The sequence below is a fragment of the Ambystoma mexicanum genome, chromosome 8 (genome assembly GCF_040938575.1).
Source record: "Ambystoma mexicanum isolate Mex_15411 chromosome 8, UKY_AmexF1_1, whole genome shotgun sequence".
NCBI classification, from domain to species: domain Eukaryota; kingdom Metazoa; phylum Chordata; class Amphibia; order Caudata; family Ambystomatidae; genus Ambystoma; species Ambystoma mexicanum.
Genome location: NC_090929.1, coordinates 1,079,525,984 through 1,079,553,320, shown reverse-complemented (window position 1 = coordinate 1,079,553,320; position 27,337 = coordinate 1,079,525,984). Strand labels below are relative to the sequence as shown.

General features: G+C 45.4%; 1 protein-coding gene across 6 annotated transcripts in view; it reads right to left on the bottom strand.

Moving 5' to 3' along the window:
• Window positions 1-27,337, bottom strand: part of UBR4 (ubiquitin protein ligase E3 component n-recognin 4) — a 2,945,062-nt gene that overhangs the window by 2,776,360 nt on the left and 141,365 nt on the right. For all 6 annotated transcript variants that reach the window (XM_069611069.1, XM_069611071.1, XM_069611072.1 and 3 more), the window contains exon 7: window positions 11,284-11,425. In XM_069611069.1, the coding sequence (XP_069467170.1) occupies window positions 11,284-11,425 (142 nt within the window). The remainder of the gene's footprint in view (window positions 1-11,283; window positions 11,426-27,337) is intronic.

Genomic DNA, 27,337 nt, shown 5'->3' with positions numbered 1-27,337 from the left:
TATTGCAATGCCCTCTTTGTAGGGACTTCGGGCAAAAATATCTCCAAACTCCAAATGGTTCAAAATAATGTCCTTAGAGCCGCAACTGGTATCTCTAAAAAGGACCACATCTGAGGCCAGGAGACAGGTTCACTGGCTCCCCGTTAAAGAGAGGGTTATCTTTAAAACCCTTGCACTCACGCATAAATGCATCCATGATCGAGCTCCCGCATACTTGGTCCAAATAATGGATATGCCAACCTCAGACAGGCCCACCAGACTGGCCTAAACCAACAGGATTTTCATTCCTAAAACCAGGAGAGTTTGTGCTGGAGGTACTAGCTTCCCCTCTATGGCTGCATCGTACTGGAACTCCCTTCCCGCTCACATTAGGAGGATCGACTCGCACCTTGCCTTCCGCAAAGCAATAAAAACCATGTTATTTGTCTGACTTGTGCGCACGTTCACTACTGTCATACATCCCGCCGTATGTGGCCAGGTACTGACACTAGCTTCAATGTTTCATTCATGTAAATGTACTACATGCCAAATTGTAACCAAGCAAGTATGTATCTGTAATTAACTAAGAAACTTTAATGCTGGGCTGCTTAAATGTAACCCTGAACCAAGCCTACTTAAAATCACTTCCTATAGCACCTCAATGCCTTTGGGCTGTAGTGCGCTGCACAAATCCAAAAAATAAAATAAATATGGTCCAAAGAAACTGTGAAACACTATGTATTGTAAAAATAAAGGGTTTATTTAAATACAATTAGGACCACATAAAATCGGGGGGAAATAAGAACTATAACATATCATATATAAATCCAATTTTAAAAACCAACTCAATACTTAAGGGATTCAACCCAAAGTAAAACCTTACTAAGAATAGCATTCGGCACTTCAAGGCGAGTCAAAATTATTAAACATTCAGAATGCAATCAGCCATTTTTGGTAAGTAAAACCAGGTTAGATATACTTTTAGAATATAGTTCAGTACTTCAAGGGTAGTAGACGCGAACAGTCATGCACTGACACTCAGTTAAGAAATCACTTTTTTGTTGATCACACAGTTTTACACACCTTTATCAATTCCTTTAAAATGCATCACCATAACTTCATAACATTAAAAAATAAGAACCAAGACAAATCATCACACTTAACATTAGATCCGTCCCTTTTTACATCTTGAGTACTTCCTTCAAAAACTGTATTGATGCAAAGATTAGGCCACCATCTTCTCCCCCCCCTCAACGCACCCCCACCCCCAAGAGAATCGACCAGAAGCTTTCCGCTTCTTCGCATTGTTTTGATTCTATGCACTTCCCCCAAAAACCTGGTTCTGAGTTCAGTCAGCTCAAACCACTTAGTAAACTGTTAGGTAAGAATTGGTGTAGTCACACTGGGTGAGACTACACAACACTCATCTGACTGGTATTAGGTAACCCACCTTTTGATATAAGTCTGTACTACACAAGGTGGTAGTGTGACTGAGCAGCCAGGTCCATCTCAAGAGGGGTAAATGTGAGCTGTAGCAAGGACATTTGCAAATACAAGTAGCCAAGTAACACTTACACTCAAGGTTTCAGTGACAAATAGTTATTTAACATCAATTTTTAAATAAGTGTTCTTTAAAAAGGGCAAAATATCTAACAATCAAGCATACTTTAAAATACTTTTCAGAATCGGCATCGGTTAGTGGCTACTCATTGGATATGCTTATTACACACTTCCTACACCCGGAGGGGACTTCATTCATAAGGACATTAATGGCATTTATATATCACCAGTTCTACGTTGCAGATTCTGAGGTTCCAGAAAGCAAAGGTTACAGGAAGGAAAAAGGTTAAACAGGTTCTCGGGGCATTTGAGTATACTTAAATCTTCCAATGAAGCCTAGACAAGCCTTTCCCAGCAAGGACAGTCTAAAACAAATTACCACCTATGAGGGACAGAAATATCAAAGTAAATGGACTATAAGAGTCTGCAGGGAGCCAGGACAGCCAAAGTCAATTGGAACACAGTCTATGGAGCTGAGGCACTTCTTAAATAAAAAGTATTGGAAAGTTAGAGAGTTTTGTAGAAATCACTTGTAGGGTCACAAGCTGTTAAGCCTGTGAAAAGCCTAGTTGGAACCAACTCTAAAAAGTAAGCCAATGCAAGTTTCAAATGAGAAGAGCGCTGATAGAAGAGAGAATGCGGCAAGTACCCCAAACCTAAACAGATCCTCCAGTTTGAAGAGTGGTCCAGCTGGATTCTGTCCTGCTGCAGCAGTACCTCCAGAGCCTCAGTCGTGGAGACAAGCCAGAGGACTTATGCAGGGATCCTGTGGCAGGGATTTGGAGGTCTTCAGCAGCTATGGGCTCTTTTCGGTTGTTCAGCACTTTTTGTGGTTTCAGCATGCGGTAAACAGCACCAACGCGGATTTCGGATACCAGTTGGGCTTCCTTGAGTCCTGCACTCTGGTGAGGGGACTCTAGCTCTAGTCATCCTGCTTTTGGACGGTCCTTAGGAGACTCCTGGGGCTTCTGGCTGGATTGCAGACGCACTCGACTACGGATTCCTCGACCCCTGGCACTGTGTTCTTGCAGCAGCGGGAATATGGTCCAGTGGAGTTCGTCTCGGGGTTAGTTGGTTCCACTAACCCAAGAGAAGATGTCATCCCTTCCGGAGCTTCGGTTGTCGATTAGAAAAGTTTCAGCACAGCAACAGAGCTTCACTGGGCAATTCAAAGGTCCAGAAGGATGCAGCAAGCTTCATTCACGGTTTCGTCGTCAGGTGTTTCTCCCAGTGGTCAGCTCTGCCTCAAGTCCCAAACCCTCGCCTTTAAAGCAGCTTTCTCCCATCCATGCACAGCTTAGGCTGTCAATCTCACAGCAGTGTGGCTGCCAGCCAATCAGGACTGGTTGCATTCAGACATTCCTAGAGACAAAGGACAGGCGAGTTTCGGGAACATCTCACATCCTGCCTTTACAGACACACTGGAGCCAGAGGCAGTTTTCAGGACTGAAGCCCACCAAAAGGCAAAACGAACAAAGAGCTCAGGTCTGCCTTGAAGCACAGTGTAAAACCCAAGAAAGACCTCACAAACAGAAAATGGCGAAAAAAGAAGACAGTGGCCATTTTGACAACATTTTCACTCATGGGTGCTAAGCTGCAGCTGAGGATTCAGCCTGTGGTACAAAAAGCACCATGGTATGAAAATTAAACCGCTGCCACCAGCCATTTAGTAGGGAGGGTAACGTTCAAAATGTTACATGAGAAAGTAGGATAATGGCCAACTAGGTAGCCCCCCCAGCACTCCACATAAGATGGGGTGTGCTGGACCTACAAAAAGAAAAGGGTAAGTAAAGTCAATTTCACTTTACTATTCTTGGGAACTGTAGTTCACTCAAGAAAAGTTATTTAAACCTTATGAGAAATCTAAAGGATTTCTCAGACACTGCACTAAAGGTGCTGTGGGTCACCATACAAAAAGTAAATGCCTATGGAGTTTGGCAGACTCCAAAAACAAACGAAACGCATAATCCAAATCAGGTCAAAACACGAGAGTGAGCAAAAGGTCTCACTCACTCCAGGATTGAAATAAAACAGTCCTTAAGTCCAGCAAAAGTGCTCGGGGTCTCGAAGGTTGAAAGGCATTAGCACAAAAATGAGAATTCTCCGCAACATAAACCAACCCTGTTACAAGTATATTCCTTGCAACATTACTTTTGAGAATTCAGTTCAGAGTTAGTGAGGCACTCATACTTTCTGGAGAGGTCTTAAGATACTCAATAACAAGTATTAACACACAGTAACTATTTCTGAATGCACTCAGCAATTCAAGAAAAGAAAAACCCAATTACACAAGGTATTTCAAAGTAAATAATGGACCTTATGACTATTTTGGAAATGCTCCAAGATTCATGGGAGGTACTATCCAGCGTTGCATGTTTAGAAGAGCAGCAGCTGTTCAAGGTAAGGAACCATATACTTTTAAGAGGGGCTTCGTTTTAGGTCTGTATGAAGCAGATCAGGTGGTAAATTAACATCCTACGGTACACTTTAAGAAGAACACAATGTTATTCTTGCATTGCATTGCCCACAAGGCTTTCTAGGGCCTGGGTCCAAAATACCTTCAGCTGCCCCTCTGTAAATGCCTTCACTCCCGAGCCCTTCACTCTTCCACCTCTAACTCCCTCAGGGTCAGTTTTTCTAAGAAACAAGCTGGGGGGTAAATCTCCGTCTTTGGCTGGGGCCTCCCTCTGGAACAGCCTACCTACCACTCTGAAACTTGAGGAGAACCATCTCTGGTTCCGGAAACACCTCAAGACCTTCCTCTTTGCTTCTGCTTTCTCTCCTCCTCTCCCTTGCTGATTTGTTCTGTCTCGGCATCATGCACCTGGTCTCCCTCCGTCTTTAGGGACCAGGTACCTGCTCACCCTGCCAATCACCCGCACTGCCTCCGGGCAATCCCTGGCACTGGGGTCTGCATCTGTAACTCTACAGTCCCCCCCACCCCCCTCTCTTCTTTTTCTGAACCCATTCAGACACACCTAGTCTGTTGCCCTATTCCTAGCACCTGCCACTTGCTGGCTGCACTACCCCCGTTTGTTACTTTTTGTTATTTATTCATTCATTCATTCATTCATGCTTTATTTAATCTACTTACTATTTCTATTTTTGCTCAGCACTTTCCACCCATCACCCCTCTCCCTCTCCCATGCACTTGCACGTTCTCAATGTCACTGGGCCAGGTAAGATCGTTGTTTTTATTCTACCTTGTTCCGCTCCCTTGCCTCGTCGCGCTCTGAAACACTCGTGTACGAGCACGTTATAAATAAAATATCAATATCAAGGTAGGGAAACCCTATTGGTAAGCATTTACACTCATTCAGTTAAGCAATGATAAAACAGTACCAACACTTATTACTTTTCAGAAGGGGAACACCATTCAAAGTAAGTAAAGCAACTTGTATACTTTTTAGGAGGGCACACACCAACTTCTAGGTAATCATAGACTTAATTACACTAACTTCTTTCACAGAGATATTTACCACACAAACTTCTTTAGCAAACAAGTACTTTTACACATGTTATTCTTTTGAAAGCAGAAGAGGGACCATAATGGTCTAGGTGCCAGCTGGAGGCAGGTTGAGATCGGGTTCAATTGCAGGAAAGTTTAAGTTCCATTGGAGCTCTTCTTAAACAAGCAAGTATTCACTTTCAATGTTAAAGTGTTTAGGGACTCCTGGGAAGGCTCCCTACATGTGTTCCAGCAAGTGGTATGGGCAAACTCCCAACCACACAAATCACCCACTCAGCCTCACAGGATACACACAAGACTTGAGGTATGTATTTCCCAAGCCCACACTGTACCTTAGGAGAAAAGAGCTTCAGAGTGGATGCCTTCAGGATGCAGCAGCACAGGACCCAATCCCTGGATTCTTAGTCTGGAGACAAAAGAATTGGACACTGGATGGGAACTTGCAGCAGTCATCAGAGGAGGCTTCAATCAATGTATACTTCACGGATTCTCGCAGCTCTGGATTTGGCGTCTTTTTACAGCAGCAAGATGAAGAACGAATATCGCCAGTCGCATTCACTTCACTCTCGTGGTCCTGCACTCTGTTGAGAGATCTGCAGGGATTTGAATTGTGTCGCTGGAGAGCCAGGAGGCCGCCGCCAAACGTTTTGGGCAGATTCAGACTTCGGAAGACCGTGCACCGCACAATGGCTCGATGACACAGTGTACTGGGGTATTGCAGCCCAGCAAGGTCACAGCACGTCGTGGAATGGCTAAAAATGCAGGTCTTCGTAAGACAAGTGGATTTTGCTAATCTGAGTAGGAGTCTGCTAGGTAAGAATTGATGCAGACACTGAGACTCCACAACACGTATCCGCTTAGAATTAGGTAACCCACCTTTTGGTATAGGTCTATACTACACAAGTTGGCAGTGTGACTGAGCAGACAAGCCTATCTCAAGAGGGGTAAATGTGAACTGTACAAACGAAATCCATAAATACAAGTAGCCAAGTAACACATACTAAAGGTTTCTGTTAGTAGTAGTTTATTTAAAATCATTTTTTAAATAAGCATTGTTTAAAAGGGCAATTTGTTGTAACAATGTAAATACACATTAAAATTACTTTCCAGAATCAAAACAAGTTAGTGGACATTCTTTGGATATGCTTCTTACACAATTGCTACACCAGGAGGTGACTTCAATCACAAGGACAGTAATGGCATGTATATATCTCACTAGTATACTTTGCAGATTCTGAGGTTGCAGAAAGGAAAAGTTAGGTAAGGAAAAAGGTTGGACAGTTTCTCAGTATATGCGAGGACAACTAAATCTTCCAAAGAAATCTAGATAAGCCTTTCTCAGCAGTAACAGCATGTAACAGGCTACCACCTATGAGGTATAAACAAGAGTCTTCAGGGAGCCAAGACAGCCAAAGTCATTTGGGACACAGTCCATGGACCTGACATACTTCTTTGCTCAAAGTCTTGCACAAAGTTAGAGAGTCTTTAGAAAAATCACCTGTAGGGTCACAAGCTGATAAGCCTGGGAGAAGAGTTGAAATCAACTCTAAAAAGGTAAGCCAATGCAATTCCCAAATAAGAAGAGTGCGGCTAAAAGGCAATAAAGTAAGTAACCTAAGCCTAAACAGTACCTATGGTTTGAAGAAGAGTGGTCCAGCTGGATTCAGTCTTTATACAGCGGTGCAGACCATTATTCATGAGCCTCAGGCATGGGGACAAGGAGCACATCTGAAGGACTCCTGTGGCAGTACTTGGGAGGTCGACAGCAACTAGCGGCATTTTTCGGTTCAGCAGCACTTCGTGGTTTCAGCGCTTAGCAAACAGGACCGTTGCGGATGTTGGATACCTGTTGGACTCTTTGCTCTCTCCGTCCTGCACTCTGGTAAGGGGATTCGTTCGGCAGACGTTGCACTCGACTACAGACACTCAACCGCTGGCATTGGGCTTCCGAAGCAACGAAGAGGCAAAACAAGTCGGGGATGGTGGTCCAGTGGAGTTAGTCTCGGGTTTAGTTGATCCCACTAACCCAAGGGGAGACGTCGTTCCGTTCTGCACTTCTCGGTCGAGGTGAAAAACTTCACCGGCCAATTCAAAGGTCTGGGAGGTTGCACCAAGCTTTGTTCACAGTTTCTTCATCGGGTGTTATTCCCAGAGGTAGACTCTGCCTTTAGTCCCAAAACCCTCACCTTTTAAGCAGGTTTCTTCCAGTCATGCGTAGTCTAGGCTGTCAATCACACAGCAGGGTGGCTGTCCTGAAAGGACGGCCAGCCAGCTAGCCAATCAGGGCTAGATGCATTCAGGCATTCCTAGAGACAAAGAACAGTGGAGTTTCGGGACCCTTCCTCACATCCTGTCCTTCCAGAGACACTGGAGCCGGGGTGGGGTTCAGGGCTGAAGCCCCCCAAAGGCAAGACAAAGGGCTCAAACTGGTCTCAACGCACAGAGTAAAACCCAAGAAAGACCCCACAAACAGAAAATGGCGAAAAAAGAAGACAGGCCATTTTGATAAAAAATGGTCACCCATGGGTGCTGTACTGCAGCGGAGGGTTCCACCAGCCATTTAAAGTAGCGAGGGTAACAGACATTTTACATGAGAGTAGGATAAAGAGTTACTAGGTAAATACCACCCCCCCCCCCCAGCACTCCACATAAGATGGTGTGTGCTGGACCTACAAAGATAAAAGTTAAGTAAAGTCAATTTTACTTTACTATTCACATGCTCAAGAATATTCCCAGTCAGACTGGGAATCCTTGGTAAAAGAAAAATCAGTTTCACTTAAAAACGGAATTTCTCCTCTAAACCAATCACTTCATCCTCTAGGTCACACTGCCCCCATCCAATGACAGTCCTCTCCCTAAGCCCCTCCTCTGGCAGTCATCTTCAGATTTGGTACGCATGTAAAGTGGCAGCATGACCAAGAAGAGCCACGGAGGGAGGGTTTGCATGTGAATCTATGCCAGACCAAGTAACTTAAGCCTTCTCCAGTAAGAGGTCTGGCATGGATTCACATGTTCATGAATAACAAATACATAGCAGTACAACATTACACAACCATGGGAGGTAGCAAGGCTCAACAGAAGCAATGAATTCTGACCTCCGGAACAGTCTCACCTCAAGCGAACAGGTTGCGTAGCAGTGCTTAGCCGACTCTGGTCTCCTCCCTGGAACTCCTGTTGATGCAGTAGAACTTTGTGAAGGTGTGCGTGGATGTCCATGTAGCAGCCCTGCACATGTCCAGCAGGGACATTGGAGACAGGAATGCTGCCATTGCAGCTATCGTTCTGGTGACCGTGCGTGATGCGGCAGGAGAGCCATCTTGAAATGGAAGCCTCGGGCAAGGCCTTCCAATGGTTCACACGACCAAAGTTCACAAACAGTTGAGAGGTCTTCCGAAAACTCTTTGTGCGTGTCACATAGAACTTCAGGGCACAGGCAACATCCAGCGAGTGCAGGGCCCTTTCCGCCAGCGATCAGGGCCCTTTCCACCAGCGATCAAGGTTTCCGGAAAAAAAAAAACTGGTAACACCAAATGCTCGTAATTCCGACTTTCGGCATGAAAGAGGGGGTGCCTACGCAGCACCACGCTTGATTCGTGGGAAGTCAGGTACGGTTGCTTGCATAATAGGGCCTGGATCTCACCTACCCTCCTGGCAGAGGTGATGGGCACAAGGAAAGCCATTTTCCACAAGAGGAACTTGAATGGGGCCTGATGCATATGCTCGAAGGGCCCCCCTGACCCCCATGAACCACGTGGAGGTCCCACACCGGGGCATGAGCCTTCACTGGTGGGAAAGATCAAAAACGTTCGAAACCTGGTGTAGCAGGAAATAGCTGCCAGATGCAACTGGATAGAGGCGTGCGCCAGTCGTATGGAAGGATCTGCGGGCCTTGACCCGCAGGAGGGGTAATCTTGTGAGACCGGTACAACGTAGCAAAACGCTTCCACTTGTGACTCTAGCACTTCAAGGTAGATGATGCCCTGGCGAGGACATCCCTGCAGTCAACTCATATCCTCCAAACTCTAGCGCTGCAGGAGCCAAACCCTCTGGTTCAGCGATCCTGGCTAGTGATTAAGGATTGCGCCTCCTTCTCTGGTTAGAAGATCCGGAACCACTGGCAGCTTGACCTAGGGGTGGGCTACGCTGCCAGTCTAAGAAGGTCCCAATACCAAATCTGCCGGGGCTACGAGTATAATCTCGCATGGACACCGAGTGTTGATGACTCGTAGCAGGAGAGGGAATGGAGGAAACTCATACAGAAACAGCCCTTCCAACTGGAGGGAGAAAGCATCCCCCCAGGCTCCTTGGGGGTGGAATATGGTGGCAAACTTCTGGCACTTGAGTTTGCTGCCGTCACAAATAGATCGATCTGGGGTCTGCCCATTTGACAAATAGGCAGTACAACTGATCCTGACAAACTTCCAACTCATGGCAGCAGCGTAGTGCCCTGTGGAGGGAGTCTGGGATGGTGTTCTTGACTCCCACCAGGTAGAGAGGGACGACGAACATTCCCTGTGCGTCAGCCCAGCGCCTCAAGTCCTGCGCTTCTTTGGAGAGCGCCAGAGATAGAGGCCCCCTGCCCCCTTCTTCCTGATGTAGAACATGGTGGTGGTGTTGACCAGGAAGATCCTCACCAGCTTGCCTTTCAGAGACGATAGGAACGACTTGAGGGCTCAGAGCCAAAAGGAGTTACTATTGAATTCCAGCACTCCACATAGAGTGGTGTGTGCTGGACCCTTACTATTCCTGGTAACAGTAGTTCACCCAAGAAAATGTAGTTAGTTAAACCTTCAGAGAAGTCCAAGGGACTTCTCAGTGGCACTGCACAAAATGTGCAGTGTCAATGCAAAAAGCAGATGCCTATGGAGTTTACCAGACTCCATTAAACAGTAGGAAACACGAAAATCCTACTCAGAAAAAACACATGAGTGAGAACAAATGTCCCACTCACTCAGGTGTTACAATTAAACCGCCCCAAGTCCAGCAAAATAGCTGGGGGTCTCTAAGGTTTTGACACACAAATGAAATTTCTCCCCAACACAAACTGTCAGAACTTTTACTGAACTATTGGGCATTAGGCCCCAGACAATTTAGGGAAGAACTTTTTGAAGCTAGGGCTAATTCTCTGTGGCCCTATAGTGCATAATGTAATCTGTACTTTACAGGGGTTTGGTCTGTATTATGCCCCACTTTAGTGACTGTATATATGTATTATATTATTAGTGCCGTGTGATACTTTTACCTGTTAGTAGTCATTTTTCATAGTGTTGTTTGGCCATAAATAACTATTTTTATACATATTGTCTAAGTGTAACTTGTGACTTCCATGGTGTGTACTCATTGAGGACCCTTTACAAGCTCACCACCTCTTTAGACTTGGACAAGACCTCTCGTCACTGCTACCTTGAAATGGTTTGGCTACAGCTCCCAGGGTTGTCCCTGTCACAATATAGGTTGGCCTTCTATATATCTGTACCCCAGGTCAGAGTATAGAAAATCAGTCCTAACAAATTGGTGTACAGCGGTGGGATGGCCCACTCCACTTATCAGGGTGTTTTGTGAAAAGGATCAGTATTGGGTACCTCATGGTAGTACCCTGGTGGTGTGTCCAGATAATCTGTACACAGTACACTATGATGTTTGATTGCCTTGTAGTGAACAGTTACCCATTAGAATAGTTTACATGGAGACAATCACTTACTACTTTAAGTTCTTCAAAAGTGATCACTTAAAGTCATGTAGTGACAGCAGCTTGACCGTCTCTGGCACTAAAGCTGAATTGATAGACAAAATGCTTGATTTTGAGAAGAGCAAAGATGTGCCTCCCTTATCAAATGGTACTGGTAGTGGGGCTAGGGAATGACCCAGCAGCTGTAATGGAGCTGCTGCCACTGCAGCTACTAATTGTGGGGAAGAGGAGACGGAAAGTGAAGCTTCTGGACTTGTGCGTCACCACGCCAGATGCTGAGGCACGTTTCGGAATTTGGGTTGTTTTACCGAACGGAACAAACTGCGGTTGAAAAGACCATAATGGTTTTGGCCGAAAATATGGTTTGGCCGTTACAGAAAAACAACCCAAATTAAATACATTACCCACTCATACCCACCACCCCCTTACTGATCTTCCAGCTGCACATTTCGCTGTGTCCCTGTGACGCCCGTTCCCATTCAATTCAGTGATCGCGAACCAGCGCTGCAGGGTCCTTTAATGGTATGGTTCTATATATAATGTTAAGATGAATCCCACAAAAGGCACAAAGAGCCACTTGTCTTACCCATTACGGACAGCAGTGGCATCTGCCACAGTAGCTGGCATTATGAAAAAAGAATTTGCAGACACAGCATCCTGGAACCGATTTATGTAGCGTAGGAAGTAGGGAAGGTTCAGACAGACTCGTAGTAACTTTTCTGATCCACCTACAGGAGAGGAAAAAAAACTACTATTAATGTTTCCAAATCTATGCCAGTTAGGAAAATATGCTGACACAAAAACAGATAAAAATAGATTTTTAAAAGGAACAGTAGTGCACTATGGTATTATGATAATAACAGGAAATAATCAAAATGGCAACCGCTTCTTTGATTTTTTTAATGTGGAGTATAAGAACACTAGGTAACATGTAACACCACAATAGTTAAGAAGGTTCCTCACTTCCCAGTGTTCAGTGTTCAGTGTTGTGCAGAGGGTTTTTCTGAATGCCACTGCTGTAATGCTCACAGAGACCTTCTGTAGTAGTTGTGGCGAAGTGACCACATTGACTTCACCACATCGACTAGTGTATGGTATCCTCAGGTCCACAACAGTAGCTGAATGCAGTAAAAGCATATCCCTGGGCATTGACCAATCCTTTGGAATGCCACTGCTGTAATGCTCACAGAGACCTTCTGTAGTAGTTGTGGCGAAGTGACCACATTGACTTCACCACATCGACTAGTGTATGGTATCCTCAGGTCCACAACAGTAGCTGAATGCAGTAAAAGCATATCCCTGGGCATTGACCAATCCTTTGGAAAAACAAACCACCAAAAACTACAGGTCACATAATTCCTTGCTTGAATGAAACCTCACCCAGCATGGACCCATGAAGGGTGCAGACCATTCAGTAGATCTTCAGGTCACCTACACCAGGAAGAAAGCTGGAAAAAAAACATTTATTTGGACAAGAAGTCCCAAGCCATGTTAACAAACCAACAAGAAAGGAACTTCCTCTCCCATAGTGCTCCTTTCCTAACAGAGGAAAACTCAGACTAGGAAAAATCATGTAAGATTTGGAATTGGGTGAAAATGGGGGAAGATTGGGGTACCTCACGGAAGAGGGGTCAGTCTTGGGGAACATGACGCCTCACCCACTCTATATCCAGAGGGGCAGCAGTCCTTACCCATACAGTTAATGGACACACAGTGGCACACTTCCTTTCCACGCTACCAGGATCACTGGGAGAAGAGAACACGTCTGTTAGGGCAGTTTTTCTGAAGTCCAACTAAGCGCTTAGTAAAACCATTCAACTGAGGCAATACAAGACTCCACTCTTAATATAAGGCTGTACCACCCAAGTTCATGGTAGCGTAGACGGAGCAGCTAGGCTTATCTTAGGAGGGAGAGAGGGCTGTATAAATCAGTACAAAGATATTTAATACACATGGTCCAAAGCAATATTAAAACATTATGTATTGTAAAAAAGAATGTTTTAAATTAAAAACAAGTAGGCCCAGATACTTCTTGGGGGAAATAAGTACCATCAAAGATCATATAAACACATTATAGAAAAACACAACACTATGCTTGAAGGTACACAGACCAAAGCATATAACCTAATTTGGAACACCTAGCAGGAGCTCTAGGTAAGTCAAACTAATAGTTACCTTTTAGATTACTTTCAGTAATATAAGGGTAGTAGACCCTAGCAGTTGCACCGTGACACTCAGCAAGAAATCACTTAGTAACCCAACTGGCCGATATACTTTTTGTGAATAGTGGAACACTTATACCAGGAACAGTAAAAACACCTATAGCTCTAATTCAGGCTAACAGTTATTCTAGGGGAGTTGGACCTTGGGGTGTAACATTCAATCACAGTTGATTTTCAGTTCACAGACTAAGGGAAGCAATAACTAACTTATTTCAGAGTATACCACAGTTATGCTCGAGGTAAGTAAAGCCTATACACTGTTTACAAGTCTATCAGCCACTTAAAGGCAGGTGTAAACCCAAGACTATGTGTAAGAATAAAACAGACCAGGGAAAGCAAAACCCAACATTACTCTTTATGGATGACTCAAGGTTATTCGAGGTAAGTAAAACCTAAGGCAGACTTACCCTGGACAAGCTAACAGCAAGTCAAGTGAAGTAAACCCAGTTGGAGACACTCATAACATTTATCCTAATAGGAATAGTGAAATGAAACCAACAGCATAACTTTTGGGAAGAGGCACAAGCAAATCACAGGTGAGTAATATACCCATACTATTACTCTGTTAGAATGGCGAAACAGTTTCTAAGGAAAGAGCGTACACATACTTTTCAGAACGGCAAAACATTTCTTAAGTAATAACTTTTGTAACTCTTCACTCAAGTATTTCCCTTATTCTTGGAGCATGAGTGTTCTCAGTGGCAGAAGGGGGGTCCCCAAGCGTCTAGTGTCCACCAGGCAGGTCAGGATAGGTTCTCAAGTAGCAAACAGAGTTCCTAAGGAAGACTGTTAGAACAAGTACTTTACTTTAGAGTTAGTTGAGGGTCCAGGGGCTTCAAAGAAGGAAGATTCCAGCAGGGGCCTGGGTGCACTTGACGGGAGGACTCCCAATCACAGAAAACACCCCAAAACTACAGAGGAATCACAAGAGACTTAAGTAAATACAAAGGCCAACACAGTACCTCAGCACAGAAGATTTTGCAGCAGAAGGACTTCAGAATCTGCAACCAAAAAACTGGTTGTTGAATTCCTTCATCAAGAAGACAGGACACTGGAAGGACTTTCACAGCAAGGATCACAGGAAAGGCTCTATGCAAGGTTTTCCTCACGGCTGGATGCAGCTCTGTGGATTTAGTGCCTTTTTCAGGAGCACACAACACCAGTATCGCCAGTCGGATTCTCGTTGTTGTCAAGGTCCAGCTGCCTGGTGAGGGGACTTTTCAGACTGGAATCGTGCCTCGGGAGATCCAGCAGGATACCCACAAAGTTTCAGCGAGGTTCGGAATTCAGAAGATTGTGCACAGCACAACGGCTCAAGGCCCCTGAGTATTTGGGTATTGCAGCCTGCAAGGTCGCAACACGGCGTGGGATGGCTCTTAATGCAGGTCTTGAGTCTAGTGAGTCTCACCTGGCTCTGGGTAGGGGTCTCCGTTTTCAGAGTCCCTAGGTCGATTGCAAGGAAGGGCTACAGCAGGCTCCGGTTACAGAGCAGGCTCTCCAGTCGCTGGAAATCGTTTCAGCTAAGAATTCTTCATCTACCTCTTCAGTTTTGGTTCCAGTGGTCGACTACCTCTTCAGGTTCCAGGTTCGGACGTTTATGTAGGAACGCAGCCAATCAAACAGCCTGGCAACATTAAAACTTGGGAGGGGGGGGGTTTGGGGGGGGGGGGGCTGGCTATCCTTTCCAGACAGCCAGCCTCCCAGTTTGACGTGGAATCTCACAGTCAGGCTGGAAGACAAAGGGCTGCAGAGTTTTGGACTCCTCCCTCGATTCCTGCCTTCACAGACACTCTGGAGCCTGGGCAGGGAGTCCACAGGACTCCCGCCGAAGATAAAAATCACACAAAGGAAATTCCCACCCTGGATGTCAGGTGAAGGAACAAGAAAGGACAAGGAATACTAAAATGGTGAAAAACAAGACATGGCCATTTTGGTAAAATGTACACCCATGTGCAAACAGCCCGCCATAAGGGTGCACTGAATTAAGGTTCACTGCCACCAGCCATTAAAGTTAAGTTTGTCCGTGTAACAAATGTTACATTTAAAATGAGGAAGGGGATACTCAGTATCTCCCCAAGGCTCCACATAAGGTGGGAGGTGATGGTCTCCCCTAATATAACGCCCATAAAGATAACAAAATATAACATTAAAAAATGTTTTAAAAAAGTATAAAAGTTTGGGAGTGTGGGAAAAGGTTCCCACACAGAGGTATAAGGAAAATGTGTCCACCAGTAAAGGCAAAATGTTCTGGTATTGACACAGGTCAGGAAGATTTATCATTGCTATGAAAATCTAACCTAACAGTTTCCCTCACAATTGACAGCACACGGGAGACAAAAATCACTTTTAGCCACTTGACTCCATTAAAAGCAAGGGAAAGGATGCCAGCACTGTACCAAACAAAGGAGAAATGTTTTTTTCCAAAACCCCTCCCCTCAGGAGTAATACTTAATACATACACAGACCTGTTTTGCACAGGAAGTCACCAAAATGTAGTTCAGAGAAAGGCAACCCTCCACCCTCCGACAGGAGAAGAAACCATCAGCTCCTTACCAGCCAGTAAACAAAGTGGGATTAATAACTACTTCATGGTTTAAAGACATCCCCAATGAACTCAGGACTACACAGCATCCCTGCCATTGAGCAGGCCAAGAGCGGGCACGTAACCCCTCTTCAGAATCGACAGGAAGCTAGGCAGAGCAAACACTATATAAGGGCCAGCTCCCATGAACAGAGAGAAAGAGTTTTGTGGTACAGATGAGGAGAGTTATGGTGCTAAAGAGGAGGGTGAAGATTACCAGGGAAAAAGTGTTGGGCTGGTCGTAAGAACTTGAGTGGAAAGTTATATTGCAAGACCCAGGTTATGCTGTAAAACCTGGAGGGAGGAGAACAGATTGCAAGACCTAGAGAGGAAGGGAAGATTGCTGAGCAGATTGTAAGACCTGGAGTAGATGGGTCCATTTTACCTCCTGGAGAGGAGAGGCTGATTGTATGACCCAGATAGGAGACACAGACAGTAGGAGACAAAGCCGGATACCAGAAATACAGAAAAGGAAGAGGATTGCAGAAGAGACCAAAAGGCAGGTGAATAGTCAAGAAAGAGGCAGAGGAAGCCAACCCGACTATCCCACAACTTAAATAAAGGCATAAAATTGAATATACTTGTTGCTTCATTTGTTACAACTGGTGGCATAGTGCACAGGGATATCCGCTCAAGGAAGGCCAAACACTTACAGGTAAGCATGACAGAGAGGCAAGGATTCACTCTAGAGTAGTGGAGACGGACATACAGTCGATATTTCACTCACACACGCTTACAATGTGCATTAACAGCAGCTTTCAAGGAAAAAAAATATATATATGGGATACATTAGTCACCGTAATCATATTTCTGGTGCTTGTATCTGCTTGGATTCATTCACATGCTCTGAATAGTCCGACATCTAGTGGTAGTCTGAGGATTACAAGATTTGTTTCGAAACTCGAAAACAGGGTGTGTTAGTAATACTATCCCTATTGTGACATGTACTGTACCCATGGTCCTTCACGCGTCTACGTCCCTCAGATTGATTGTTTCCTACATGAGGTTGCATGAAGTGTAACGCAAGTACAGATGTGATAAAGCAGAAACAGTGATCACACAGAAAACATCTATGTGCCTTCTACTCCAGAAGGGTGTTAATCTAAGCAGATAAAAGCACCAGAAATACTATTAAGGTGATTAATGTATCACTTCTGGAGCTTGTGGATCTGCTTAGATCAAATGCTCTGCATTTATTAGCAAGAAGTATCTGTAGAAGGAAGTGAGAAGGTACAGCGGCAGGTCAGCTTGTCCCACATGTGAAATCTGCTTTTTAGTGAGCATCAATGCAATAATGCTGTGTGAACGTATGGGTGGAAATCCATGTAGAAGCTTTGCAAATGGCATCTAGAGGGACGTTTGCAAGGAAAGATAAGGTAGCCCCTATACCTCTGGTAGAGTGAGCCCTGGGGGTTGAAAGGTAAGCCTTTCTTAGATAGGGAATAGCAGAGCTGTATGCACTCGACTATCCTTCTGCAGATGGCGTTCTTTGATGTGATCGCCTTCTCTTCCAGGTGCTATGGAAACGAGTTGGTCCATTTTTCTTAGAGGTTTAGTTTTGTTCACATAGTACAAGACCACCCTGTACATCAAGTGTATGGAGGCTTCTTTCTGCCGAGTTAAATTGATTTTGTAAAGACGGTAGGAAGTTCAATGGATTGATTAACATGTAACTTAGAAATGAACTTGGATGAGAACCCAATATGCGTCCGAGGACAACTTTATTCATGTGTATTAAGAAAGGGTTTTGTACGGAGAAAGCCTGTAGCTCACTGACTCGTCTTATAAAAAGGTGATAGCTACTAGGAATGCAGCCTTGTAAGTCACATGTTTTAGGCTGGCCTTGTGCATAGGCTCAAAAGGGTGGACCCCTGAGCTTGGAGAGCACAACATTAAGATTTCAACCAGGAGTTGGGTTGAAAATTGGGTGGGTATAGCCTTTTTACCCCTTCCCTGAATGCCTTGATGACAGGAAATTTCCACCAGGGATTTTGTGAAGTGGTGTAAGCTGACAGGGCCACCAGATGCACTTTGATGGAGTTGAATTCTAGGCCGGAGTCTAGTAGGTAAAGCATGTAATGTAGAATGTTAACTGGGGGACATTCTTTTGGGTTTAGTGTTTGAGACATGCACTAGATCACAAATCTCTTTCACATATTAAAATAGCAGTGTCCGATGTTGGGTTTTCGTGCCCCTTTTAGGATGTCCGTACACCTCTCTGAAAGATTTGTGGCCAAATTCTAGAGGAATACTTCAGGAGCCAAGCTGCCAAGTTCATAGATTGTGGGCGCGGATGGAGAGATGCTCCCTTGTGTTGCGTTAGCATGTTGTACAGGCATAGAAGCTTGATTTGGGTTGCAAATCACCAGTTTGAGCAAATGTGAAAACTAAGGTTGTCTCACCCACATAGGAGCAACCAGGATTAGAGTTACTTGTTCCTGGTGCACATTTCCCTGACCATTTCAGCCACAGGGCGTTTCCCTTGGACCCTGGTTGGGGAAAACTTGAACGCGAAGTCTGGGCATTGTGCATTTAGGTTTGTGGCAAACAAGTCTAATGGGGGTGACCCATTTGCGAGAATATTCAGTCTAGGATATCTGTCAAGATGCCACTTGTGTTGTTCTGGTAGAGGGTATCTGCTTCGATTGTCTGCCAGAGAATTGAGTTACCCTGGAACATGTTGAGGGGTTAGTAAAATGTTCCGCTTGAGGGCCCCTTCCATAGTTTTTGGGATAGCTTGGTCAGACAGAGTGTGTGCCTCCTTGCTTATTTAGGTAGAGCATGCCAGTGGTGCAGTCTGTGAGGACCTACACTGTTTGACCTGTAAGATGTTGTTGGAAGACCAGAGTTCTAGGAAGTGGATATGTCTTTGGGCAGTAGCATGTGTCCACTGGCCGTGGGCTGTGTGGTGAAGATAGTGAGCACCCCCCCCCCAATCTGGCAAATGAGGAGTCTGTAGTTAGGATTGCCTGTGCTGGTGGAACGCGAAAGGGTTTTCCTCGTAGCAGGTTGTCCCTTGACCACCAGCGAAGAGCCTGTACAAGGGTTAGCGAACAACCACTAGATCATCCCACTAAACGCTTGCCCAAGACCATTGCTTTGCTAACCATTCCTGCATTGGTTGTATGTGCAGGCGCACGTGTGGGACTTAGTGAATGCATGAGGCCATCATCTCGAGCAAGCGCATTGGTTTGCGTACAGTTATCTGGCGACAGACTTTGTAGTGAGGTACTTGCAACAGCATGTATTGTACTCTCTCATTTGAAGGGAAAGCCAGCTCCTCCTTTGTCTTTAGAATAGCCCCTAAAAATGGTTTCATTTGGCTGGGGACTAGGCTTGATTTCTTTTCAATGATCGAGAAGCCCAGATTGAAAAGGTGGTCTATTGTCTTTTTTTTTTTTGGAATATTTTGTTTGCAAATTTGAGGCGATTCCCTAGTAATTAGCCAGTCGTCCAGATAAGGGTATACTGCCTTTTTGAATACTCTTGGTGTTGAGGCGATGCCGAAGGGGATTACCTTGTACTGGTAGTGTACTCCCGCTATTTTAAAACAGATATTTCTTTTAAAATTATTTTTATGGTTTGTTACAAACCTTTAAAATACAAGTTATTACACAAGGCAAGTTTATCGCATCATATCATCGATGCTAGAATTACGGTGAGATAAACAATTGAAAGTCTTAACAGCAGCCCAGCATATGGACAGTTTTGAGCGCATCACTTCCGGTTTTTTTACATAATGTCTTTTGCTGCTGCCAATCGATTCCTCAGGTTTTACAGAAAAAATAAAGTCAAGGCAATTGTTAGTTTTCGATCAGACTCTTCAAAAAGCACTTGCCACCAATCCTCAGCACTTAAAGACTGCCTCTTTGCAATTAGGCTCCCCAAATACTTTGTTCTTTCTGAACAAAGAGCCGTACAGAAAAGCGTGAGATGTTTTAAGGTTTCATCTTGTTGATTACAAAGACGAGATTGTTCAATCACAGCATACTTTGCCCACGAACTTAATCTTTCCTTTGTCTTAAATAAGTTGAGGCGAAAAGAACAAGTTACTTTCTTACCTGGTAACGTTCTTTCGATGGGATGTTCCTCCGACTTATTCCACATCTTTGACAGTGATCACCACAGCTCTGCTGCTTCGGAAAACTTCGGCGTAGGCGTCCTGCATCGATGACATAGATACACTCCCCCCGAGGACCTCCTCCGACAGTCAACGTCACCGAATGTTATATGTAGGACGCATGACGCCCGTAGCCTCAGTTGTAGTTTTTTTCCCCCAGAACGTGTGTCACCAATCTCCTGCCAGTATTACCACAGAAAGCCTTGCGGAAACAAACTGCAATCGCATATGAAATTCTGTAGAGGGGCAGGTAGGGAGGGTACGATGTGGAATATGTCGGAGGAACATCCCATCGAAAGAACGTTACCAGGTAAGAAAGTAACTTGTTCTTCGAGGGGATTGTGTCCTCCGACGTATTCCACATCTTTGACAGACTCCCAAACAAGTACCAACATAAGGAGGTGGAAAAATAATTTAGACATTTTTTTAGACTGCCCAATCAAATTCCAGAATAGAGGACTGCCTTACCAAAGGCCAAATCTTGCCCATGGATAGGGTCCAGGGAATAATGTTTCACAAAAGTATGGACAGAGGCCCATGTGACTGCTTCGCAAATATTGCGAATCGGAACATCCCTCTGTAGTGCATTGGAGGCAGCCATACCCCTAGTAGAATGGGCCCGTAAGCCTACAGCACGGTCCTTCCCCGCCAAACTATAACATTCAGAGATCGTCAAAATGATCCATCTAGACAAGGTCTGCTTGGAAACAGCCTAACCTAAACGCCTTCCAGTGTAACCAATAAAGAGCTGATCGTCCACTCTGAGAGATAGAAACTCACAGCTCTCCTAGGGTCCAACCTATGGAGCCTCTCCTCTTCCTTACCAAGATGTGGAGGAGGATAGAATGCCGGAAGAATTACCTTCTGGCTCAGATGGAATTCCGAAAACCTTCGGATGAAAGGAAGGTCGTACCCCAAGGACAACCCTGTCCTTATGGAACACAGTGAAGGGTGGTTTGGCGGAAAGTGCCTGCAACTCACTCTGCGTGCGGAAGTAACCGCAAGTAAAAATACAGTTTTAAAGGACAACAGTCTCAATGGACAAGAATGTACAGACTCAAACGGAGCTCCCATTAGGAACTTTAAAACCAAATTCAAATCCCATCCCAGCACCTGGAAAGGCGACGGTGGAAACACACGAGTTAGCCCTTTTAGAAACAGATATTAAAGGGATTTTAAAATAAGAACATTCCTCAGACGAGCGCTTGAATATGGATAGCACCGCCAGGTAACCCTTAATGGTACCCACATTCAGGCCCTTGTGGGCTAAAGAAAGCAAAAGACAAAATCGAAAGGAATGGAACATTGGAACGGATCCACAGTCTGTACCCTGCACCAGTTGCAGAACTTCCTCCAACGGCAACGGTACAGGGATTTCGTTACTGGCCTTTTGGCCGAAAGCAACACCTCCATCACGTCTTCAGGGAGATCCCAATCCTTGTATCTCAGCCTTTCAGATACCAAGCATGAAGGTTGAGAGACTTGACCTCTGGATGGAGAACTCGACCCCCCTCCCTTGAGAGCAGATCTTCTCGGTAGGGAAGACGACGTGGAGGGCAGATGGACATGTCTCGAAGGTCCGGGTACCAAGCTCTCCTGGCCCATGCCGGAGCAATGAGGATCATCTCGGAACCGAACCTCCGCAACACCTGCGAAATGACGGGGACTGGAGGAAACGCATACAGCAGTGAGAAGGACCACTCCACTACAAACGCATTCCCTAAGGCTCCTCTTGGAGGAAATTCCCCGGAGCAGAATCTTTGGCACTTCCGGTTGACACTGGTGGCAAAGAGATCCACTTGTGGGGTTCCCCAAAGCTCTAAGATCTCCAAAAGAACTTCCTGAGCCAGCTCCCACTCGTGAGAGACCATGCTCTGCCTGCTCAGAGCGTCCGCCGCCGCGTTTTCGTCTCCGGCCAGATGAACTGCCGAGATCGTAATTTCCTGCTGGATGGCCCAGAACCAGAGCTGCATCGCCTCCCTGCACAGTGGGAGTGACCCCTGCCCCCCGCTTTTGTTGAGGTTGTGCATGGCCACTATATTGTCCGTTATAATCAGGACAGTCTTCGCCCGCACTGATGGCAGAAAAGCCTTCAGTGCAAGCCCGACAGGCCGCAGCTGTTAACAGATTGATGTGGAGTCTGGACTCCGGAGACCAACGACCGCTGGCTGTCAGCTCGTTGGCATGAGCTCCCCAACCCGTGAGGGATGCGTCCGTCACGATCGTCACCTCCGGCCACAGTTGCCAAAACAAAGCCCCTTTCAATAGATTCCCTTCGACAGCCCACCACAGAAGGTCCTGGGCGACCAAGGGCGGAATCGGAATGGGGTCCGACATCCTGCCGGAGAACTGTGACCACTGCATCTTGAGTGCCCACTGCAGAGATCTCATCTGCAGCCTGGCCTTTGCACCAGTAAAATGCAGGATGCCATGAGGCCAAGCAATCTCAAGAACTCGAACGCCGGGAGACTCTGGGCACGTTGAAATTTGTCCACCATCTGCAGAATGTGGTGAGCCCTCACCTGGGGAGGCGAACACTGCCCCAGGAATGTGTCTAGCACAGCCCCGATGTACTGACTGGAGCCGCTGGGTAGGTGTCACATGAGACTTCAAGTTGAGGGAGAGGCCCAGCTTGAGAAGGGAGTGGCAGGTGACGTACAGATGATCCAGGACTTGCTCGGGTGAGCGCGCCCTGATCAACCAATCGTCCAAGTAGGGGTAGATGTGAATCCCTCTTTCCCGAGATGCGCTGCCACCACCACCATCAGCTTGGTGAAGACCCTCGGGGCGGAGATCAATCCGAACGGCAGGACCCAAAACTGAAAATGCAAGTCGCCAGCCGCGGACCTCAGGTACTTCCTGTGCTTGGGATGAATCGGTACATGAAAGTAAGCATCCTTGAGGTCGAGAGACACCAACCAATCCTGAAGTTGAATGGCCTGGAGGACTTGAGAAAGGGTAACCATCTTGAACTTGTCCTTCCTCAGCAGCTTGTTCAAACCACGCAAGTCCATGATGGGTCTCAATCCTCTGTCTTTTTTCGGGATCAAAAAATATGGGGATTATCCCTTGTTCCTCTCTGCTACAGGTACCAGTTCTATGGCGACTTTCTCTAGCAGGGATAGGATTTCCTGCTCAAGGAGCGGATCCGGACGCTTCAAAGAGAGCTTCCCCGGTGGACTGTCGGGAGGCCTCTGCCAGAAAGGAAGACAGTAGCAGTGGGCTATGATCTCCAGAACCCACACATCTCAAGTAATGGCACGCCATTCTACAAGATGCTGCGCCAGCCTTCCCCCAACCGGCGAACCATGGGACATGGCCGAACCATGGGACATGGCCTCATGACTGAGCAGAAGCGGCTACGGCAGTGCCTGAGGGCAAGGAGGCAACTGCCCGAGCGGCTTTGGCACCGAGTACCTTACTTTCCACCTCTGGTACTCCTACGGTGGCCCCTTTGACTGGCAGCTCCCCTCGATCTACCAAAGGAAGAGTAGTATCGAAAGGAACCTCCCCCTCCATTGCTGTCCCCTAGGCCGAAAAGGCTGAGGTTGACGCACTGCAGCAGAGATACTGCACATTCCTGTACATTGTCAGGCACAAAAAAGTAGTCTATAGTTGATTTTCGGCAATTATTACTCCATGTGGGGTTAGCAGGAATATCCCCAGTTATATTTCCAGTTAGCACTGACATGGTTAATTCCATCTCAAGACAACATTGAGCTGCTACCTGAGATATACCAGTCTTATCTTGGGTAATGTTCTGTCCGACATCTATGCAATTGATATTTAAGTCTCCACACGGAATTATATTTGATAAAATTTCCTCCTCGTTAATCTCGTCAATTAATGACGATACTTGGTCTATGAAAGCGGTCGTCCCCGCAGCTGAGTGTTGCCAATATAGATTAATAATGTGGATATAGCAATTTTCTAATTTAGATTTGCCTACATAGTCATGAACTGTTACTTGAATATACGCTGATCTGTTTCTGGAGTTGATGATTCTATACCCAGAACTTTTTCTGACAAATGTCAGCAGACCTGCCATTGGTCTACCTTTTTGTTTTCGAATTGCCATGTTTATAGCAATCTGGAACTCATCAGCGATTGGACATTCCTCAAGCCAAATTTCTTGTAGGCAAGCTGCATCCAAGTCATCCAGCCAATTGTGTTGAAAGAGGTGCAATAAGCCTCTTGTGGTCCAAGAACCAAAGGCATGTATGATCTGCTCACTAACTTTTTGGCAACATTCCTTCATTGCCTAGATCTTCAATAAGCATTTTGTTTCCGCATCCAAAAGTGATTTTGATCCGTTCACTAATTTGAGCCTCTTGGAGGGAGTTACCAGCTTTCTTCAGTGGGAGGTAGGATTGTTTGTCTAATTATTTTGGCAGGTTAAGTGTCGATTCCACCTCCTACGCCCCAGCTTCACGTGGCTTTCAATTTCCATATTGTATTTTTGACTCGGAGTGCACAGCATCTTTGGGCTGTACGATTTATCTTCTGTTCCATTACTATATTCATCTTTTGCTTCATAATTATCAAAGCCCAATGATACAAGTACTGGTGCCGCATCAAGCAGAATGTTACATACGATTCTTGAGTCGATGTGCAGTTTTCCTCAGTCATTTTGAGGTTCTTTGATGAACTCCGCTGTTTTGATGTCATTTGATTCTATCGTCATCTGACTCAGAACTTAATGTAAAAGACGTAATACACTTTCGATTTAAGATGAAGCCGTCCCTGCTTGATATGATACGTTCAAAGATTAGGCAATAGAGTGTGGTTTCTTGATGGACATTAGTTGGGCACTTTTGGAGTCATCTATTCTCCGCCATGAGCCGACTTCCTTCTCCTGGGGTCTGTGGTCATGCGTTGGAACTTGGCACAAAAACCTAGTGTTTGGTTCGACACTCGCGACATCTATTCTCCTTGAATTATTGCTGTTATTTACAGGGACTAATTCCAAGTACCCTGTGTTTGGCATATTCTTCACCTGGGCACTCGCCAGTTTCCATTTTTCACCTAAAGTAATAAATGTTGGACTTGATACTTTTGCCATCTTTGTTACCGGCGGTGCAGTAGGTAACAGCAGAGTACAAACTCTGTGAGCTTGCTTCGTTCGGCATTTTGGCACAAAGTGGGGTTTCTCCTTCCAATGACATACTTGTGCCATTCTGCTCCAGCCCAACAAGATGTTATTGTTTGTCCTGCAAATACCCATCATTTTCATATGTGGACAAGTTTAATAAGTCGATCGAAGCTTCTTTGCTACTCAATATTTGAACCACTGTATACCCTTGTTGGTTTGTTCCATCAGTCAAGTTGTGTTTTCTTCATTTCTCGATTGTACCGCCAATTTTGTCAATGTGCAAGGTGACATTTACAGTTGTGATGTTGCGTAAAAATGTCCTCTTAATTGTTAGAGATTTGTGACTTCCTTTTGCTTTGTTTTGACTTTTTTACTTGAGGTAATTTAGGTGCAACTTTATTGCCATTTTGCATATTCTGAACGTTGAAAATGGCAAACATTCAATCCTTGTTTCCATTTGCACGAACACTGTCAAATGGTGCCAAGTCTGAATGATCAATTATACCTTCAACATCCGCTGAATAGGATGGTTTTTGAAGATCTATACATGTGGGGTTTTCACTTTGCATGGCGTCTGAGTGCGCTTGCAAAGGATGAAACCACAGCCATAGTCTGCGCCGGAATTGCAGGGTCCTCAAGTTTGTTGTGCTCAGAAGCCAATGCCTCCACAATAGTAGTGATACTAAATTCCGTTGTGCCGGACACTCCTATGATGTGACACTGTTGGTTTCTTTGCTGCTTTTGTTTTGTCTCAATTGACATTTCAGAATGCACTAGGTTCACGCTGTCTCCAGGATTCTTCAGACCAGAGCCCACTACCTTAACGGCAGGAGTGGTGTGACTTTTCATTGTTCCAGACACTCCTATGATATGGCATTCTGTGTTGGATTCTTTGTTACTTCTATTTTGTCTCAGTTGGCATGTTTCAGTATGAGAGCAAGGGCTATAGTCCTTACCAGATCTACGCGTTTACCACAAAGGGGTGCATTGTTTGTATTTCAACAAGCCCAGTGCTTGGCAACTTCAGCGAGTAGCTTTTTGTCCTCGCTGTTGCACTTTGGGTCTGCCAATACGTTTATTGAATGATCGAGTCTTTTGTTCATTTCATGATAAGTTTGTATAAAAAGAGTATTGTCACATTCAATATTCATTATTTTGGAATTCATTAAGGCAACCAGCGTAGTCAAGTCCTTGACATTGGCGTTCATACAACTCATTGAAGACATCAGGATTGGCTGTAGATCTTGAATAGCTTTCTTTGAAATATCTCCCCGTTCAGTTACAGGCTCGTCCATTCTTGCGTTTGCCCTGGGGTATGTAAGCCTTGGGAATTCACGTTCCATTAGCGACGAATGTGTTGAGGAGTCATCAGAAGAAGATACCTTTCGACAATGGGCCATGCTATGAGGCCCTGAGCTTGGAAGTTCTGCGCCTTTCAAGCCCTGTGCCTTCCGCATGGCATGTATTGATTCCACAGTTTGCTTTTGAAATTTCTTATTTCTCTGTTGAGAACAGTATATGCTGGGAGAGTGGCTTTCCTCAAGCCTCCTTCGTTTTTGAGCCCCTTTTTGCCACTTGTTCCGAGGGGGACTCTCTGGCGTTGTAGTTCCGTCATCCCCATTTTGCCACTCAGTCTTCTTGTTTTCTACAGGCTCTACTCGGTTTTAGTTACTTTGCACCGTGTTTATCTGTGTTAGGTCATATAGATGTTTGTTGACTACTTCTATCACATTTCTTCTTTATCGTTCATTTCCGAGATTGCACAGGCCACATCCTTATTTACGGGCATCGAGGGTTTCGACATATTTGTCACACTCGCGGAAACTAGATGATCGTCATTTGTATCGCACAACGTTGGATAGGACAATGCACTGGACCGATCACTCTCCTGTGTTTTAAGTACCTTTAACAGCACTTCCATTTCACTATGAGTGTTGCGTAGACTAATTGACAAAGCCCTTTCGCTTCGCTTGTAAGGAAGTTGAAAACATCTTCCTCGTATATGACTCCTTTCCCAACCGATTCATCCGCGCTCTGGTGCTCTGGTTCACAGCACAGTGAGTTTCTCGATGAGTCTATTGAGTCCCTTCGGTCGCCCATGTCCATAGTCGCAGGCACTTGTTTCTCCGATGATGCAGTGATTGGGACAGGCTTACTGAAGGTAATCGAAAAGTAGGGCCATGGTTTGTGTGGTCTACGACAAAGCATGGGTCCAGTTCAGTGCGTGATTCACGGCTCATGTGCCATGCAAGCACTCTCAGCTGGGGAATCGCGGCATGCTCACAGTGCCGTCCATCGAGCACTAGGGACCTTCCGGCCATTATGCTGATATCCGCAACGGTTAAGTGCCACCACTGTTCGCTCTTTGGTGCTTGTCACGATTACAGTTTTTTGCTGCATATCGAAAGTCGCAGCAACCAAGGCAATCACAGCCAGCACAAGCGTGTTGTAGATCTATATTTTCGAAAGCGTGCACAGCTGTGCTTTCATTCGATCCTCGATGATCCTTGCAGGGAATACTGGAAGCTTCTAAGGGCTCTCGACACAATAAGGTAGAAGGCCGACTTACTTGCTGCGCCTGCTCCGCTTCGGATCTCCCGCATCCTAGCTGGGATCTTGTTTGCC